The sequence below is a fragment of the Trachurus japonicus genome, chromosome 16, assembly GCF_045865225.1.
Source record: "Trachurus japonicus isolate A0001 chromosome 16, Traja_1.0".
Lineage (NCBI taxonomy): Eukaryota > Metazoa > Chordata > Actinopteri > Carangiformes > Carangidae > Trachurus > Trachurus japonicus.
Window position 1 is genome coordinate 12,225,451 of NC_140922.1, and position 17,784 is coordinate 12,243,234.

Consider the following 17,784-nt stretch of genomic DNA (forward strand, 5'->3'; position numbering starts at 1 on the left):
TGAGACAGTTTTTTTTTAGTAGAATGAATACTCTATGAAACTTGAAGTTTTGGTCTATCGTTAAACATAAATTTACCCACATGAAAAGCCTGTGCCTGAATAACACAGGATGTCACGTGATTGGAAATCACGGTCGATCACGTAATTTTCAAACGGTCGGAATCGGTTAGAAAAGATCTGGATTACTGATATATCAAAAATGTTACGTTAGCCTACACTGTAAGAAAAAGCTGTGAATTTACAGCAGAATTCCAACAGTATTAACCTGTTATTTTTAAATACATCATTCTACTGTTAAAATAAACAAAAACTGTTAAATTTAGGTAATTTACTGTTCTTTTAACGGAACTATACTGTTTTCCTAATATACAGCACTTAACCGCTAATCTTTCATCTAAACCATCTAAGTCACGGTATCATGTTGTATTTTTTGCATTGTGGGAAATTTAACCGAAACTACACATGTGAAGCCGGATCTGTTCCTCTCTTTGTCGACCCTTCATCCACCCCCATCTAGCAAATTATTTGGTGAGTAGCAGTTTTATTTCATTTGTAAATTGGTACAAAGTAAATTGGCAGTGTTTTCAGTTTGTTTTCATCAGCCTATTGCAAATGTGCATGTCATGACAGAATGATTCGGTAGCTAGCTAAATTTTCACAGATGATAGATGAAGTGAATTCATGAAGCATTCATATAATGCCTTAATGGTGTAACACACCACAACATAAGAGGTCTGTTCATTCTGAGGTATTCCAGATTTTAAATTTTAGCTCAGAAATTTAGTGCTTTAGTACTTTTTCTAGTCAGTATAAGACCACTGTTGTTGCTGTTGTTGTTACCATTTGTTGTTTGCCATTAATTAATGAATCTATGGGGGCTCATGATCCATAAGATGTTTGCTGAGTTCTTTGAGCGTCATTTACGGTACAGTTTTTGACATATTTCTTTGACATTACACATAGGCCTACTGAAGACTATTTGCTGCTGCGCTACTGATCACAGTAAGTATTTGTGAGTTGTTGTTCATATTGCACGGTGCTTCCTGTTTGTTGAATCATGGTCAAGTTTGCAATAATCTTTTCTTTGTCAGGTATATGCACCTCAGTTGCCTATGTGGGGTACATGAAAAGTCACAGCAATATTAGACCTGTAGTGTTGTCTGCCTGATTGCAAATTGCAAAAATGTGCAGGTGAAAGCAGTGAGCACATCTTAATTTACCAGGGCAATTCTTGGTCAAGTTTCAGGTAAACAACAGGAAACTTTAGCGCTGGATGGTCAGCATCGAGGGCCATGTCGTATGTGAGGGAATCCAACCCACCTTATTTTCCACCTTCTATCTTCAACCAGGAAGATGCCTCCTGTGCCCTTGAATTCACCCAAACGTCAGGTATTTTCACTATAACATGTGTTTTTTTCATCTTTTCAATAGCATGCTATTCTAAATTAACTTTTGCTGCTTTTTATTGTGTTGTTAATGAATATGTGCAATGATTTTCCCACTGTCTGATGAGACACTATTAATTGCAGGTGCTTCATAAACCCTGAGAGGCACCAAAGGCTGGATGGGGCACCAGCACCACAAGCAAAAGGATGACAGCAGTCAAACCACATGTACTGTATCCACATGCTGAAAGACTCATGGAATTTCAGCAGGACTTCATTTAGGTGAGATTATTCAATCCCATAACACACACAGACCATCTTGTCTCATTGCTTTAATTCTTTCTCCCTCTCAATCTCACCCTCTTTCTCTCTCCTTTACAGAGTTGAAAGTCCCTTGCTGTTATTCTTGCCAAGTTATTTGTGTCTGTTTCTGAACATACAACTGTTTGAATGTTTCATTCTGGCATATTTTTGACTGTCTGAGGTCAGGACTTTGGATATTTTTTTCTGGACTTGTGGCTTTTCTTTGATTTTTATGTTCATAGACCACATTACAATAGCAGATTACAAGAGGATACAAAGGGCAGACACATCTGAGAGCTTTGTAAATGTATGACTTATCTATTGCTCAATTGTCTGTAACGTCTTTTTTTAAAGAAGGTGTCTGAATGTGGTCTGAATGTGGAGATTCTAAATCACGGTCGATCACGTAATTTTCAAACGATCGGAATCGGTTGGAAAAGATCCAGATTACTGATGTATCAAAAATATTACGTTGCGTTGTCCATTTGTCCATGTTGTTGTACACTACACATCTGCAAAAAGTGGAGAGTGGACGCATAGAAATATAGCTACAGTTGTCTAGTGGTATTCAATGTCAACAAGTAGGCGACGATGCTTCTCGTATTATAGCCTATTTCTATGAGTGGGTGTAGGGCCTACTGTTCAAGCAACATGAGTGGCAGTGAGCTGAGCCGTGAGCTGGTCGCTGGTAGGCTAGGAAAGCACACTTTTTTGTCCTTAAGAGACAACTTGGATGTGTTCTTTTTTTCTGAATTGCCAAAATATCAGATTGGAACTCTGTATCGGCAGAGATAGGCTACTATGAATCAAGTGACTCAGAATCAGAGGCCAAAAAATGTGATCAGGACATCCCTACAACTTACCTCTTTAAAATAAATAACCAATAACCTGTAGGCTACACAATATTTTACCACTTACATTCATTAAACCCCCTTAATAATAAAGAAATTGGGTATCTTATTGAACTTGTACTTCAAAATAAAAGAGTAGCCTAATCCTTTAAACGTCCGTCTACATCTCAAACCAAAGCCCACACACTCACACACCATCTGAGTGGAGACACGATACATACAGACCTGTGTGATGGTCGGGTGCGCTGCTGCGGCCGTAAAATGCTCTTCTCCGACGAAGGTCAGGTGAGACAGTGGACTCAGTTCACCGGTAGATCCGCTCCTCTGCACCGTGAACATCAACAACAAGCAGCAGCAGCAGCAGCAGCAGCAGCAGCTCCGTCGGCAGGTGAGCTGGTCCGTTTCAGTCCGACATACAGTCCTCCGGCTGCGGTTCACTCCTACTCACTTAACTTTTAACACGCACAAAACACAGCAACGTGCCATTTACCGTAACTTTTTTAAAATAAATATAGCTACACCATTCACTCGCTCCTTGAGCCAAAAATACTCTGTTTACAAATGTATAAACCGTCTTTGCTTGAGCTAACGACGCGCACCACTTTGTACTTCCGGTGTCTCTGCGCCTTTTTTCCTTCTCTCTGACCTTTGCTCCTGTAACGTTACCTCAGCCAATCACTGCAGGTGAGTTTACCCAATTATACAACAACAAAACCATATGAAATTATAATCGGTATGTAGGCAAATTATTATCTTTTTCCTTATTTTTGTTAGAGCATACCGTACCCAACATTAAATTTCACTTTGAGTTTAGTTTCTTGACATTAGAGAATATTAAAAGCTTCAGAAAGAAAACATCTCTATATTATTTTCGGGGCTACATGTTTAGCATTAGGTAAGTATGTTAGATGCATTTATGTGTCATGTGGTAGCAGCACGCACACATACTGTACATTTTTGCATAGAGGTTTTAGGTGTCATGAAAAAATTTACACCAACAAAACTAGTGTTGCTAATAGCTGTGTAGCTAATGGGCAAAACATTAGCATGCTTGTTGAGGAGGTAACATTAAATATGTATGACATATCTCTGACTTGATATTTGTAAAACTGTGAAGATTAAAGTACATGTTGTAGCCTACTGTTAACATGGCTAAAAAATGAATTAGCATCAGTTCAATTAGCATTTAAACTGTTTTCTCTTGATGCTACTCTGGATGATTTATTTCTATGTATTTAAATGTAAAAATACAGGTTTCTTTAAACCTATTTAAAGGTGTACAGAAAAGAAAACTGAATTTGAGCCCACTCTGGGTAATAAAATTAAAAAAAAAAAAACAGAAATAATGTGAGAAACAAATGAAGAAGCTTGTATGCTAGAGCTAGGAGCTAATACAAGCAAGAGGCAACATGATGGGAGCTACCTCCCGATGACATGACAGTGTATCGTCCACCATGCACAATATCAAGAAGGAAACACATGACTTAGCATGAAGCACTGACTGAAGTGCAGCAGTAGACAGCAGATACTGTAGCATGGTGCAGTGCAGGTTACAATGCGGTGCATTAAAACAACAAAAACAAATGGGAGAAGCTCAGCCACAGTCTGGATAATTTAGAGAATCAAAACAGACGTTGCAGCCTCCACTTATTAAACCACCCCCCAAAACCCAGAGGGATCAGACGCCGTTTTTGGAGTTCTTGCTGCCTGCGGTGTCAGGAACAGCACTGCCAACCCCAGTGATTATTAAACGCACCGAATCGTCAAACCACCACTATCTGAACAGAGATGTCCCCCTCGAGTGCTAATCATAAAATTCCTGAACTTTTGAGATTGGTGAAGAGTAATGGAGGCTGCCAGAGTTATGAAAGTATTTATGTAATAACAACAGTGAGCGGTGTTCTTCTCTAATTTCTCGGTGGAGGTACTCAGACAATTTGACGGAGTGAAGAAAGAGCAGTTGTTGTGCGCTGAATACTGATTTTGTTACGCAGCAAAATTGAGTGTCACGACTGAGGAAAATCTGCAACTCATCAGGAGAAGTGTACTCAACAAGTGTAATAATAAAACATATCCAAACCCCTCTGGAAAAGTGATGCACAATGAGACGTGATACAAAAAAGTCACACAAATTATTGATTTATTTATGGATCCTGCTCATCCACTTTAATATGCTCAGTTGCAGTGATGAATATTGTTTGTTTGCTCCTCTGTTTTATCTCAGCATCCTCACAGACATTATTAAACAAACAAATGAATGTGACATTTAAAATGTTCAGCAGCTAATCTCTGATGATTAAAGTTCATCTGGCCCTAACTGAATTAAACAGGGAGTAATTCCTCTTTTCCAGCTGTTTTTCGTCACTGCTTGAGGCAAACAGCCTTCAGACAGAATCATAAAACAAAGTAAAATTAAAATTTAATTGTTGTTGCTCTAATGTTACACGAAAACATTAAAACCTCTCATCATCCCATGACAAGGAGTAATCATATAATTACCCTGACTGTACAATTACTAGCAGTGTGACTGAATGACAGCCTCCACAGACCACACTGGTGAGAAGAAGTAGGCCTATGCTACGCTTCACAATATTTCATCACAATATTTAAACAGAGGAAACTCTCTGCGGTTCATGTGTTGTTAGTGAAGCAATAACAGGTAACTGTCAAAAGATGCTATATTTATGTGTCTGTGTGGAGAAGGAATTGCTACATAGGCAGCAACAGACACGGTGGGAGGGGTGTATTTATCCTTAGGGAAAGTGAGATGCTTTTTAAAAATGCAAATCAAAGACTGATGAGGAATCAGAGGAGAGTCACAGAAGAGCACAACGCACTGCAGCGCTGTAAATCTTCACAGGAACCCCCACTGGGACCTCCACACTGCAGATCTAAGTCAACATTTACACAGCTCACTTAACTTCCTGGGAAAAATCACAGCACAACCTTGAGCTTTTCTTTCATCTTTCATCTTTTTTTTTTGCTTTTTGTTTATTTCCAGTTCATATTCATCTGTCAACCGACTTTTAGCCGTTTTAACTTGTTTATTTCCCCCGCTGTGTCCTGTCCACTCTGCTCTGCTCTCACTGCAGCCGTCCGGCAAAGAGAAGGATACCAGGGAGGGCTGGGTGAAGATCGACACCATCGCAGCTGATAAGAGTTTCTCCAAGGTTGAGCCCAGTTCACCTCACCAGTACCAACCGAACAGATACAGCCGAATCAACATCAAGACACGCAGCTTCGCCCCTCTCACGCGCAATGGGTAGCTGTCATTGTACTACACTTTGTTGCTTTTGTTTCCATAATATCCATAATTGCTCTCTATCTAAACATCTGACCCTTCTTCCAGATTTGTCCTGGCTATTGTCGACAGTGGAGCTTGTGTCTCCCTCATGGGTGTGTCTATCTTCTACCGGCGATGTCCAGCCACCAGCCTCTACTTAGCCTCCTACCCGGCGACTCCCTCTGGGGCAGAGCCGACGGCCTTAGTGCCTGTGAGCGGGACATGTGTCCCCCACAGTAAAGCACAGGGAGGCACGCCCCCGCGCATGCACTGCAATGCTGAGGGAGAGTGGATGGTACCTGTCGGAGGATGCGTCTGCGATGAAGGCTACGAGCCGAACGTTAATGGATCTGCCTGCTTGGGTGAGTCTGGGGAACACTGACGGTGCACTGATCACAGGTTGATCCCACAGAGATGGATCTCACAGTCTTTGCACAATGTTAATTTTATTTGTCATGCATGGTAGCTGCAGTATATCAGCCTTGAGTTGATGGTTATGAGTTCTTTAATTTCACACATCACTTCTATACAGTTGAGGGATTCTGGTGATTGACAGATCAAAAGGAGAATGACTAAAACTTCATTAAAAAATAGATTTCTACTCTGGCAAAATCAGATTAAAAGAAAGTTCAATTAATGCATACTAATGTTTTCAAATTAATTCAAACTCAAAATGTGGATTCAACATAAACAACATAGTAAAATATCTCCTTGAGCCATTTGTAGAGAGAGCATTAATAGCTAGTTTGCACAGTGTTGGCGTGCACAGGGTAAGGCGGACCATTTTACTAGTTGAAAAGGGAAATTGTTTGTTTGTTTATCAACTGGATTATGCAAAAAGTCCTGAACCAATTTGCACCAAACTGGGTGGAGGGATGGGGCATGAGCCAGGGAACAATCAATCTGATGTGGATCTGGCTAAAGGGTCAGATCCAGGAATGTTTTTTTTTTTTAACACTTCCCTCACCACTGAGAGGAAGATAATCTTTCAACATTTTCACCAGTTTGTCAGAAAATAATCTATGGGACTTGATGTAAAAAATGAAATGAGGATTTATAGAGTGCTGTCAGAGGTTTTTTTTTTATGTCTGAATGACAGTTCAAATTTCCATTATTCAAAAAGTGGCAGCCCTGATACCCACCATTACCTGTTGGCTGACTTTGTTGAGTGAATTTACCCTTTCAATGTCTAAAAATCAAAGTCGTTATTATCAGTCAAATTTTGGGGCCAATCTCGACTCCTTGTCACTTCACTTCTCGCTATTTCATGGGATATGACAGCAGCTCCTCTTAGTACTGAAAGGAGCTGCTGTCACTCTGATACACAACTGTGCTATATGTGAAGACCAGAGGGAAACAAGGGCAGGCAGGTCAGATCAGGATGAGATGAGAAGCAGAGAGATCGTCCTTATCCAGGCAGCGCACTGGTGGCGATGCAACTACGCACATGTTGTCTGATAAATAAAGTTTCATGGAAATATCTTCAGGAAATACAGGGAGACCGTTTACTCTTTGTGTGGTTTTTACTGTAATGAAATGAAGAGAGGAGAGCGCAGGGCTGGGAGCCAGATAAATAGTACTGAGGTCAGCAATTGCAAAACCGGTCAAAAGCGTTTGCACTTTTTAAAGTGGTTGTAAGTGGAGGGGAAAAAAAGAAGTAAAAAAAAAAAAAAAAGAGAGAGAGATGTCCAGACGGACAGGAAGGGATATAGGGAGAGAGCAGGAGGAGGAAAGAGGAAAAGAGGGAGAGAGCCATAGTGAGAGGGATGTGACACATTTAGGTCATGGCGATGTAATGGCCACTCGTCTGTGAACAAGTGACAGAAACCGCAGGGGGAGAGAGGGGGAGTGGAGGGAAACTAGGGAGGGATGGAGGGAGAGTGAAAGATAAGAGGATGCAAGTTAATGAGTTAAAGAACTGAGCAGGCAAAAAATTCAGAGGGTGTAAAAGGAAAAAAGTGAATGTTTGCATCACATATCTTTTTGTGTGATTGCTCGAGTCTTTCTGTGATGCGCCTTTGACTCTGGTCGAATATGTCCGAGGACTGTGCGGGACAGAATTCCTTATAAAGCACTAATCTAGCAGGAATTTCAATGGACATAATTGCTCCCTTGCATGGGGGCCCTCAAAGTCCTAACTAACTCTAGCACAATTAATCCTCCAATTCTGCCAAGTCAGCTGTGAAATGTGTTCATGCTTTACATCTGCACTAGCTGGGCCCGCCATTTGTGTTTGTCCGCTCTTGATTGATATTTACTGACAAACCACCCCTTGACACTGCTCAGCTGCCGGACCAAAGGCTGGCGTTGACTGCCTACGAGTGATCTAACACGTTGCTGCCCGCACTGCTCCGGCTTTTTGTTCCAACTCTGATTTGATTATGTTTTGTTGATCATTTCACTGACTAATGATGCGGATTGGCATCATTACATTGTTGTCCTCCCTGGCTCCCTGGGAATATTAAGAAAGGAGGCAGATGGTTAACTGGCATCGGAGCAATCAGTCAAGGAGTATTAACAATAGCCGATCCTCGCTCTTGTCAGAAAGTGGAGCGCCAAACTTTTTTCACCATTGGATTTTGTTCTTGTTTGAATTAAGCACCAAGGACGTTTAATAATAGCACAGAGTGTGCAAATGATAGACTGCACTGCACTGCACTGCACTGCACTGAACGTATGTTGGTTGGAAGCTGTTATTAAAAATACACCAGTCTGCAAAAAGCACTTTGAACAGCTCCGATCAAGAGTTACTGATGTTCATCTCCACTTACTGCAAGTGTGTCATCATGGCCCACATGCATTTCATTTAACACACATTACATTTAGTGCATTCACCCGTTCCCTTTGAAGATGAATTGCTGTGTGTTTCTTTTCCCATTTCCCATTATTTCATTGAATTGTATCAGGCCACTTGCTATTTAAGCAAATCACTGCTATGTAAATTAATGCTGTTTGATATCCATGGGAGAATACTACACCAAGCGCAGCTCTGGCCCCTCAAGCAAGGCATCATTTTTAGGGACAAATAATGGACTCTAGCTCCCCCCTTCCCTGAGTCCTGTGTGAAAATATCAGCGTTAAATGATTGCCTTTAACTACACACAACTCTTAATAGCTTTCTGTTTTTATATTCATAGTGTACTTTATATTTATTTATTCATGAGATTGTACATTGTTGTGACAAGGACTTGTAGGCCCTTGTCACAACAAGCACCGCACACTAAGTAAATAAGGTAAGTACAGGAATGACCTATTGTGTTTTTGTCTTAATAAGATACATGTTACATTACATTATTTTGTCATTAACATTTCATGCTTTTGTCCAAAAAACTGTACGTCTCAAAGCCACAAATACGGTAATGGCAGAGTTTTATTTTTGTTTTTTTGGTGTCTTCTTCGAGGTGAATTATAATCTCTTTGGTAATCCTTTTTCTTTTCATCTGCTAAACTAAGATGGTGAATATAAACATACTGCCTTGTTGAAAAATGACAATGCTAGCTTTATTTTTGCGGGCATGTTAACAACATGCTGACTTAAGCATTTAGCTCCTTGTGTCTGAGCCCAGTCTGCACTTGTGGTCCCAAAAACTGGGATAACGACAGGCAGTGTTTCATTGTGAGTGGCACCATGCACATTACAGCAAATGTCCTGTCAGAGCGGAGTATGTTTATCACGAGCTCAACACAACATACCCACAGAGACACAGCCTCATGGAGGACAGTGACTGTTACTGCTTTGTATCCATATGTGAGCAGAGTTTGGCTCTTTTCTGTCAGCAGTAGGAGTTTAGACTTCAGTGTCTTGCTAAACAACTATGTGACGCATAGACACAGCAGGAAGCCGGGGTTGAACCACCTACACTAATAGCGATGGGTTGTGTACTAATCACCAAAACTACTTCAGTGTAAGGGAAATAATTTATGATACAAAATCTAAACTTACAATATGTATGTTTCAGGACTGTTTGTGCGCAAGCACTTGACATCCTGTTGAAGAGTCCTGAAAAAAGAGCAGAAAACATACTATCAATAATAATAATAACATGTGATACGACCAAAACTATTGTAACTTAAGTTTTAAAAAAAGTGTGGATCCGACCTCCTCCTAGTTTGTACTTTTTTTATACTTTCAGTTACAGACCTCAGATGATCCTGTTTTTATGCTTTGGAGATTAAAATGAATCACTAGAAATGACAGAAACACTTGAGAAAACTGGTGAGAAAAAAAAAAACTTTAACTGTTAATCCGCCTTGTGCGTGTGTGGTACTATTTTGCAGACTCACCGAAAACAACACTGCACCATTTGGGCTGATGACATACTAAGTAGCAAACTGAAACACTCACAAAAACATGTCCAGCATTTTGGCAGACAGGCATTGAAAAGATCATTACTCAATTATATATGAATCTGTTTATTTCAAGCGAGTCTAAAAGAACATTTGGGATCTCTGTGATCACTGTGACATTCAAAGCTCGGCTTTTGGGCTATACATGCAGGCGTCTCCACTCCTTTGAAAAATGTGAAGGACAGTGGCAGATGAAACGCAACAGCTATCTGCTGTTATTTCGTTTCTCTGCCAAACAACAGAAGGATGTTTTTCTCCTTTGACATTTGCATCCCACGAGGGAGATGGAGAGGCGGAGAGTACGGGCGGAAACACGACTGAGCATGAGACACAATTACACCTGTTCAGCCAAACATGAAACAGTGCTTTAGTTGTGGACTCCTGGAGCTGGTCCGAGCTGGCCCCACATCACCCTCAGACGATCCTCCTCCTCCTCCTGCTTGATTCCTCCCAAATATTAAGCCACTGTTGAGGATTTGGGACAGGGATTACTGCCGAAAGCTCTAACGGGCTTTGAGTTAATTTGGACCCATGTTGGTATTTTCTGTGACGTGCGACTGTGTTGTGACATTGAAATATTCAACATGTCAGATTGTCCCGATTTGTCACCCAGCGCGCTCAGTCTTAGCTCAGACACATCCACTAACTATCCCGAGGCACGTTATTGCAGAAAACAAGAACATGTGGCCAGAGGAGAAAGTGAAGCACAACTGAAAGTGCGATATTGTTCTGAGCGTGACGGGTGACTCAGTCCTGGTCGGCATTTTCCTTAAAGCAGACAGATGAGTTGTTTTTCCCTCTAAAACTCCAGTTGTTCTTCTTTCTTCACCATAGTACGTCAAGTGGACACTTACCAATTATTAATGTTGACATTCAAATTTTGTTCCAGTCTATTAATAAAGGTCAAGCTCTGGGCAAACCACAATTGAATTGATCAATGAGATAGAGTATTGACTGTTGGCTAGATCTCACTACCATGACAAATTAACCTGAACTACATCACTTCAGTTGTCTGTGGAGCAAATTAATTGAGCACATCGGGTCATCAAGCAGCAAGAAGGCTTGTTTCAGCCATGACGTCTTTTAATCCAGGGGTTTTAGAAACACTGAGGTCATGAGTCCCAATTCCCCAAGTACTTAGAGCTTAACAAGTCAACATAAACACGCAGTTTTTATTATTTAAACATTGGATTGAACCCGTGCTCTAAATTCTCTCCCCTGATGATGATGAATCCCTGATGATCCCTGATGAATAGTGTTTCATAGAAAGCCCCACACACCAGAAACGTAATTCTTTTGCCTGTTCAAAGATCACGAACAACGAATCCACCCTTAAATCACTACCATGTGTTAATATGCCAAATATTTCCTCTTACATCATTACAATCCCTACAGTCACAAGACTGAGGACATGATCTCATTGTCTTAAAGGGCAGATACCGTCTTATTTGAATTCATCATCAGTATCATGATGATGAGGTATATTTCTTTGCCTGAAAAGGTGAGAAGTGCAGAACAAAAGCAGCCAACAGAGGAAAAGGAGAGGTATTCAACACAGTGAAAAATTACAAAATCCCTAAAGTGTAATGAGGCAAACTTCCATGTGCAAGAAAAACAACCTAAATATACACATAAAATTACCACCCCAATTACAATTAGAATAATTTGCATTATGTAACCCCCCTAATTGTGGGTGGAGGTGCACATAGTCTTTCATGGGTGATGAAAATCCTTGGTGGTCACAAAGTTTCCTCATTAAATATTTGGGAACTTGCAATATTCAGTGTGCAAGTATGTGCTTTTCTCTTTTTCCTCTTTGCCTTAAACTTTTTGCAAACACGTAGGATTAGGCTAAAACGTCCCATTGGAATTAATATTTCGCGCCAAAAAGGAGGACAAAGTATTTTCTTTGTCACTGTTTAAATAAAGTTCAGCTTTGAGCTGTACCCCAGAGTTTTTCATGGGCTGCGAAGAACGACTTGTTTATGTGAGAAAATCCAACAAAGGATTAGTTGACGTTGCATACGGCAGTGTGTTGTTGGAGCTTATAACAGAGGACTTTAGAGCGCACATGACTGTGTGTCTGTCTGAGTTCAGGCTGCGCTGAGTGACACGATGTACAGAGAAATGATGGATGGAGGGACGCAGGGGAACGGCATAGACAGTCTGAACCACGTGTACCCACCTCCCCTGTTGTGTGGTCGCATCTGTGATCGAGCTTATGTGTGCGTCTGAGAGGGAGAGAGAGAGAGAGAGAGAGAGAGATTATGCTGGAAGCCAAAAGAGGGAATGAGTGCATGAAAGAGGGGAGAGAGAAAGAGCGAAATTAGGTCAGTGATCTACATAGCAAAGTATTATGTTAACGTCAAATTACTCAGCTCATTGCCATTTTTTTTTTCAATTTCTGTTTATCTTGTCAGAGATGAATGAATGAATGAATCCATCCATTCCTCCATCCACTCGTCCATCCATCTGTCTCTTCCCATCACTCTTATTAATTCTGATGCTATGAACTCATAAAGTCGTTGGATTAGTCTAGAAGAGATTAGATCCTGTTTTTCTTGTCATTGGACTCAGTAGTTGTACAAAGTGAAGCATCTAATCAATAGAAGCGGTAGCAACGCTGCGTGTTATTGTATTTTTAATAGGTGAAAAGAAAGACGACTTGCACCTGAAGATTTACAATTCATGATGATATAAAATGGAGAACAGCAGAATTTTTATATGAAAAATGACAGAAATGATAAATCAGACAGAAAACTGAGGTATTTTCTGTTCAACTCATTATTTCTGCTCCAGTTCTGAGTAGCTCCATTAAACATGCATCCCTCATCCACGTCCGTTTGATTTTTATCACCACAGCTCAGGTTAATCCTTCAGTTTTTGACGCCTTCCTCCTTCCTCTCTGCCCACCACCACGGGTTTTTTTTTTTTTTTTTTTTTTTTACAGCTTGGGGTTTGGGTGAGTGGATGGAGGACTGGATGGATGTAGCTAGGGAGCCAGAGGGGGAGGGAGGGTGGGCCGAGGAGGTTGGTAGATGAAGCAGAAGGAGGGGGGGGGGGGCTCGGCCTCTCATTGGTTGCTGTCATCAGGTGGATGAGGATGTGTGTGTGTGTGTGTGTGTGTGGGGGGGGGCTCAGTTGTTACCAGAGCTCATACCAGTAGCGTTGAGAGAGGCTCTGTAGCAGCAAAGTCGTGTTTCGTGTCAGAGCTGTAGGAGAACACGTCTGTTAATGTGCAGCCGGGACATAAAAGATGGAGGAAGGAGGATATTTCCCTCTCTCCCTCTGTTGTCACTCGACTCGCCTGCTGTCTTCCCCTCCTGGTCTCCTTGTTTTTTAACCCATCGTCTGGCACTCATTTACATAATCCTACTGTTCATCCTACAGCTGTCTCGTGCCATCCATCTTCATATTTACTTCTTCCCTTTTTTAGTTTATCCTCCCTCGGCGATCCCACGACGTCCTTCCGACTTTTCCGTCTCCTTTTCCTCCTCTTCTCACCTGTTTGAAAGCAAAGTCAGCTCTCAGCGCCAAGTGAGAACACAGAAAGCCTTTTATCTGTTTATTATATCCTACCTTCTTGTCTTTTCCTCTCATGCTACCAAGTATACACACACGTGCATCCACATGCGCATCAGGTCAAATTTAAGACATGTTCTTGACAAGGTTATATAAATAAAGTCGATCTCAGACCTCGAACAACAAACACACACCCGCCCTCTCATCCTCCAGCTCTAAGAGCACTTAGACACTCTTCAGATACGTGTGAGACACTCCTTCTTTTAAGTTGCTGGCTCAGGTGTGATCCGGTCTGCCATTTACACACTCACAAGATACAAGAGAGCCTCTCTGTATGAGAACATACACACACTCTACACTTAGCTTACAGACAAAGGGACCTCTTTTTGAACGATGCAACCTTTAGTCGACACTACTTGAGGCATTCACACACACACGCCCGTGCACACATGGCAGCAGACCAGCCCGGAGGCCGGCACTCTCAATATTCTGATCGTCCTGCTCAGGACAAGCACTCGCGGCTCTGGCAGGTGGCAGCACGAAGTGAAGTGCGTGTCACCTTGACCTCCGCGCTCAGCTGTCCTGCTGTTGACATTAACAATTGGCACATTTCGCAGATTTAGGACAACAGCCTGAAGGTTCAAATGGCATTTTTAATATGTGTGTGTGTGAGAGAGAGAGAGAGAGAGAGAGAGAAAGAGAAAGAGGAAAGAAAGAGAGTGGAATAATTTCTTGATGCACTTCACTTTTTGGAAGATTTTTGGAAACACTTTTATTTAAAGGGATAGTTCAACATTTTGGCAAATTGGCCCATTGCCATAATCGCTATAGTCATAGCAGTAGGTTCATTACCTTTAATTGTAGGTGTAAGCTATTTTTAGAACGGCGGAGCAGAGCCGTGAGCTGCTCAGAGCTACGCTATGGAGGCTAAGGGAATTTCTTGGTTTCCCTCATCAAACTCATCAAATACACAATCCCAAAACTCCAAAACGCTTTCGAGGACAAGTTGTGACCTGCACAATCACCACACTATGAGATAATAATGGAAAGTTACGAAACAGAGCCGTTTTCGAGGTAAATACAGAGTCTGCTTGCTGAAAAACTGTCCCTGAACGCAACGCGCATCAGCGGTTTTGCATGAATTTACCTCTAAAACAGCTCCGTCTCGTAACGTTCCATTATTATCTCATAGCGTGGTGAATGTGCAGGTCACAACTTGTCCACGACAGCCTTTTGGAGTGGTTGGGTTGTGTATTTGATGAGTTTGATGAGGAAAACCAAGAAATTCCCTTAGCCTCCATAGTATAGCCCTGAGCAGCCTGCCGCTCCGCTCCTCCGTTCTAAAAATAGCTTACACCGACAGTTAAAGGTAACAAACCTACTGCTATGACTATAGCGATTATGGCAATGGGCCAATTTGCCAAAATGTTGAACTATCCCTTTAATGCTCAATATGAGGCTCAAGATGGCAGAAACAGTGTTTGCAATGGTCAAAACTGAAGGAGCTACAGAATTAATCACTATATATTACTTCATGGGGTGTTTTTTTGTGATTCGGTCAGTCAGGAACAACTCTCAGTGTTGATGTGTGTATGTGTGTGTAATACATATTGTCAAGTGTTTCCATATTTTTAAAGCACTTGATTTCAGGACAGTTGTATGAACTCTAGGTGGCGCAGTGGTGCAGTGGTTATAGCAATATCTGGGTTCAGTCCATCGCCCTGGGGGTGGATCTGCGTGGAGTTTGTATGTTCCTGTATTTATTCATTTAAGGAACAGATGTAGCTCCTTATTATACTTATACTCACTTATATATAAGTGTTATTGAAATGATTCATGTTGACTTGCAGCTTCTTATTTATCATACAGACATGAGAGAAGTCTCAATCTTGTCATCTTTCCCCAAACACTGATGCCGTGCAGGGTCAGTGTGGTCATTTTCAATGTGTGTATGTGTGTGTGTGTGTGTGTGTGTGACTGGTGGTTTTGCTGCTCCCTGCTAGCGTGGACCACTTCCTCTGTAAACACAAGTAAATGACTGTGCTGGACAGAGCCAACAACAAACAACAGGCCGCTGTGTTTCAGATGAACCTTTGACTCAGAGGGAAGGACAAGCCACAAGCTGAAATTGATACTTTACCCAAAAATAGTGTTGGCTGTCTCATTTTGATTTCCCTGGCTAAAAAAAAAAGAAAAAGAAAAACCAACAAACAACAAACTAAGTGTTTTTCTGTACTAAGATGTTCACAATGTTCCTCTGCTGTTCAGTCAAACGAACTTATAAGATTTAGTTCATCTCTTGTAGCATTGTATTTATTGCAAAAATGATCTCCTAGTGCTTCATGTATGCTGAATCTGTTCCCCCTCCTCATATATCATTTATTCATACATCCCTTTACCAGTGACTCCATGGTCATAAGCCAAAGTTCATTTTATCCCAAAGCCCACTCACTCACTTGTTCTTAAACATTCAACCAAGACTTCACAGATCTTCTATTATGTATTAAAAGTTTTCTTTGTTTTCACTTGCCGCACGTTTTCAGTGTTCTGGCTATAAATTGTATATGAAGCTCAACCCTCCTCATGCATGTGTCTCCTTGTCTCTCTGCAGCCTGTCCCGTGAGCTACTTCAAGTCGGTTTCAGGCTCCGTCCCCTGCACTGTGTGTCCCTCCAACAGCAGAACCAGCCAGGAGGGGTCGAGTATGTGTGAATGTCGCAGCGGTTTCTACCGGGCAGCAAACGATGCCAACTCTTCTGCCTGCACAAGTGAGCTTTGTCTGTTTGTTTGTTTTTTTTCCTGGCTCCCTGGGAGGTGTTCAAGGGGCCTCAGTGGACTCCTTTGTCATTCACTCAGACTGTGAGAATGAACATTGTCCAGTCGCTGACCAGAATTCATCCTCTTTTTTTAAAATCAGAATATAACAGGAATGTAATTGCACCAGCAGAGAGATGACTGCGAGGTATTTAGTCTCTGTGGCCACTTAACTTAAACTGTCTCACTGCCAAATGCTGTTTTATAAATTTCTTTCCATTACGAGGAGTCTGTTGAATGTCCTTGCCAGCGTGAAGCTTCTTTCATATCTTAAACTTTTCAGCAGATGGTTCCGTCTAAGTGTCCGCTGCTTTCATTATGCATGTTAAACCCTTTCTCCTTTGTCCCGGTCTCTCTGTTTCCTCCTCAGCTCCTCCGTCTGCGCCCGTCTCTGTATCCTGGGAGTATGAGACCGGCGACGGCGGGGTGTCCTTAAGGTGGCGCCCTCCGGTGGACATGGGAGGACGCAGCGAAGTGTGGTACGGGGTGGTGTGCCGCATCTGCCCCTCGCCCACCATCACCAACCCGGCGGCGTGCTCCTGGTGCGGGGAGGGTGTCACCTTCAGCCCCTCCCAGACCAACCTGAAGCAGACCAAGGTCACCCTCAACAACCTGCTGACCAGAGTCACTTATCTCATACAGGTACTGTCTGCTGAGGACTCAAACCACTCTCTGTCTCTGTCATCAGCTTGCACATGGGAAATTTTAAGTGGGGGGGGGGTAACTTGAGCTGCTGCCATATTGGATTACTGCTGAATGTTTGGACTGAATCAATTGAGCCTGCTGGAAGTTTTTAAGACATTTCTGTGGATCATGAGACATTTTCTAGACCCACAGAGGCGGCAGGTCCTCTCTGCTGTATTACTGCAGGAGCTCCACATCAGCAAATACACACTAACATTTATTATTTAGCTCCGCGTAGCTAAACTAAATCATCGCTTATTTCTTATTCATAATGGGCAGATATTTCCCATTTACTGGTGTTTGTTGACTGAGCGTCACAGCCGCACGTGCGAGGCTTTGTTTCTTGTAACACTGAAGCATGTCATATAAGTACATCCGTCCGTGTGTGTGCTCTTCTTATTGACAGGTCCAAGCCATGAATGAGGTGTCAGCTTTGAGTCCTTTTTCAGCTCGATACACAAGCATCAATTTCACCACGAGTCAATCAGGTGAGAGAGACGATGATGAAGATGAGATGAAACAGGGAGAAATGCTCTGATGATGATCATGTTTGTGTAAATACTGTGTGTGTTTCTGTGTGTGTGTGTGTGTGTGTG

The 17,784-nt window shown here is 41.9% G+C and overlaps 1 protein-coding gene across 2 annotated transcripts in view; it reads left to right on the forward strand.

The window, feature by feature from the left end:
• ephb6 (eph receptor B6) overlaps window positions 1-17,784 on the forward strand; it is a 39,688-nt gene that overhangs the window by 16,783 nt on the left and 5,121 nt on the right. For both annotated transcript variants that reach the window (XM_085801533.1, XM_085801534.1), the window contains exons 4-8: window positions 5,632-5,801; window positions 5,889-6,184; window positions 16,303-16,458; window positions 16,875-17,146; window positions 17,595-17,676. In XM_085801533.1, coding sequence (XP_085657659.1) covers window positions 5,632-5,801; window positions 5,889-6,184; window positions 16,303-16,458; window positions 16,875-17,146; window positions 17,595-17,676 — 976 coding nt within the window. The remainder of the gene's footprint in view (window positions 1-5,631; window positions 5,802-5,888; window positions 6,185-16,302; window positions 16,459-16,874; window positions 17,147-17,594; window positions 17,677-17,784) is intronic.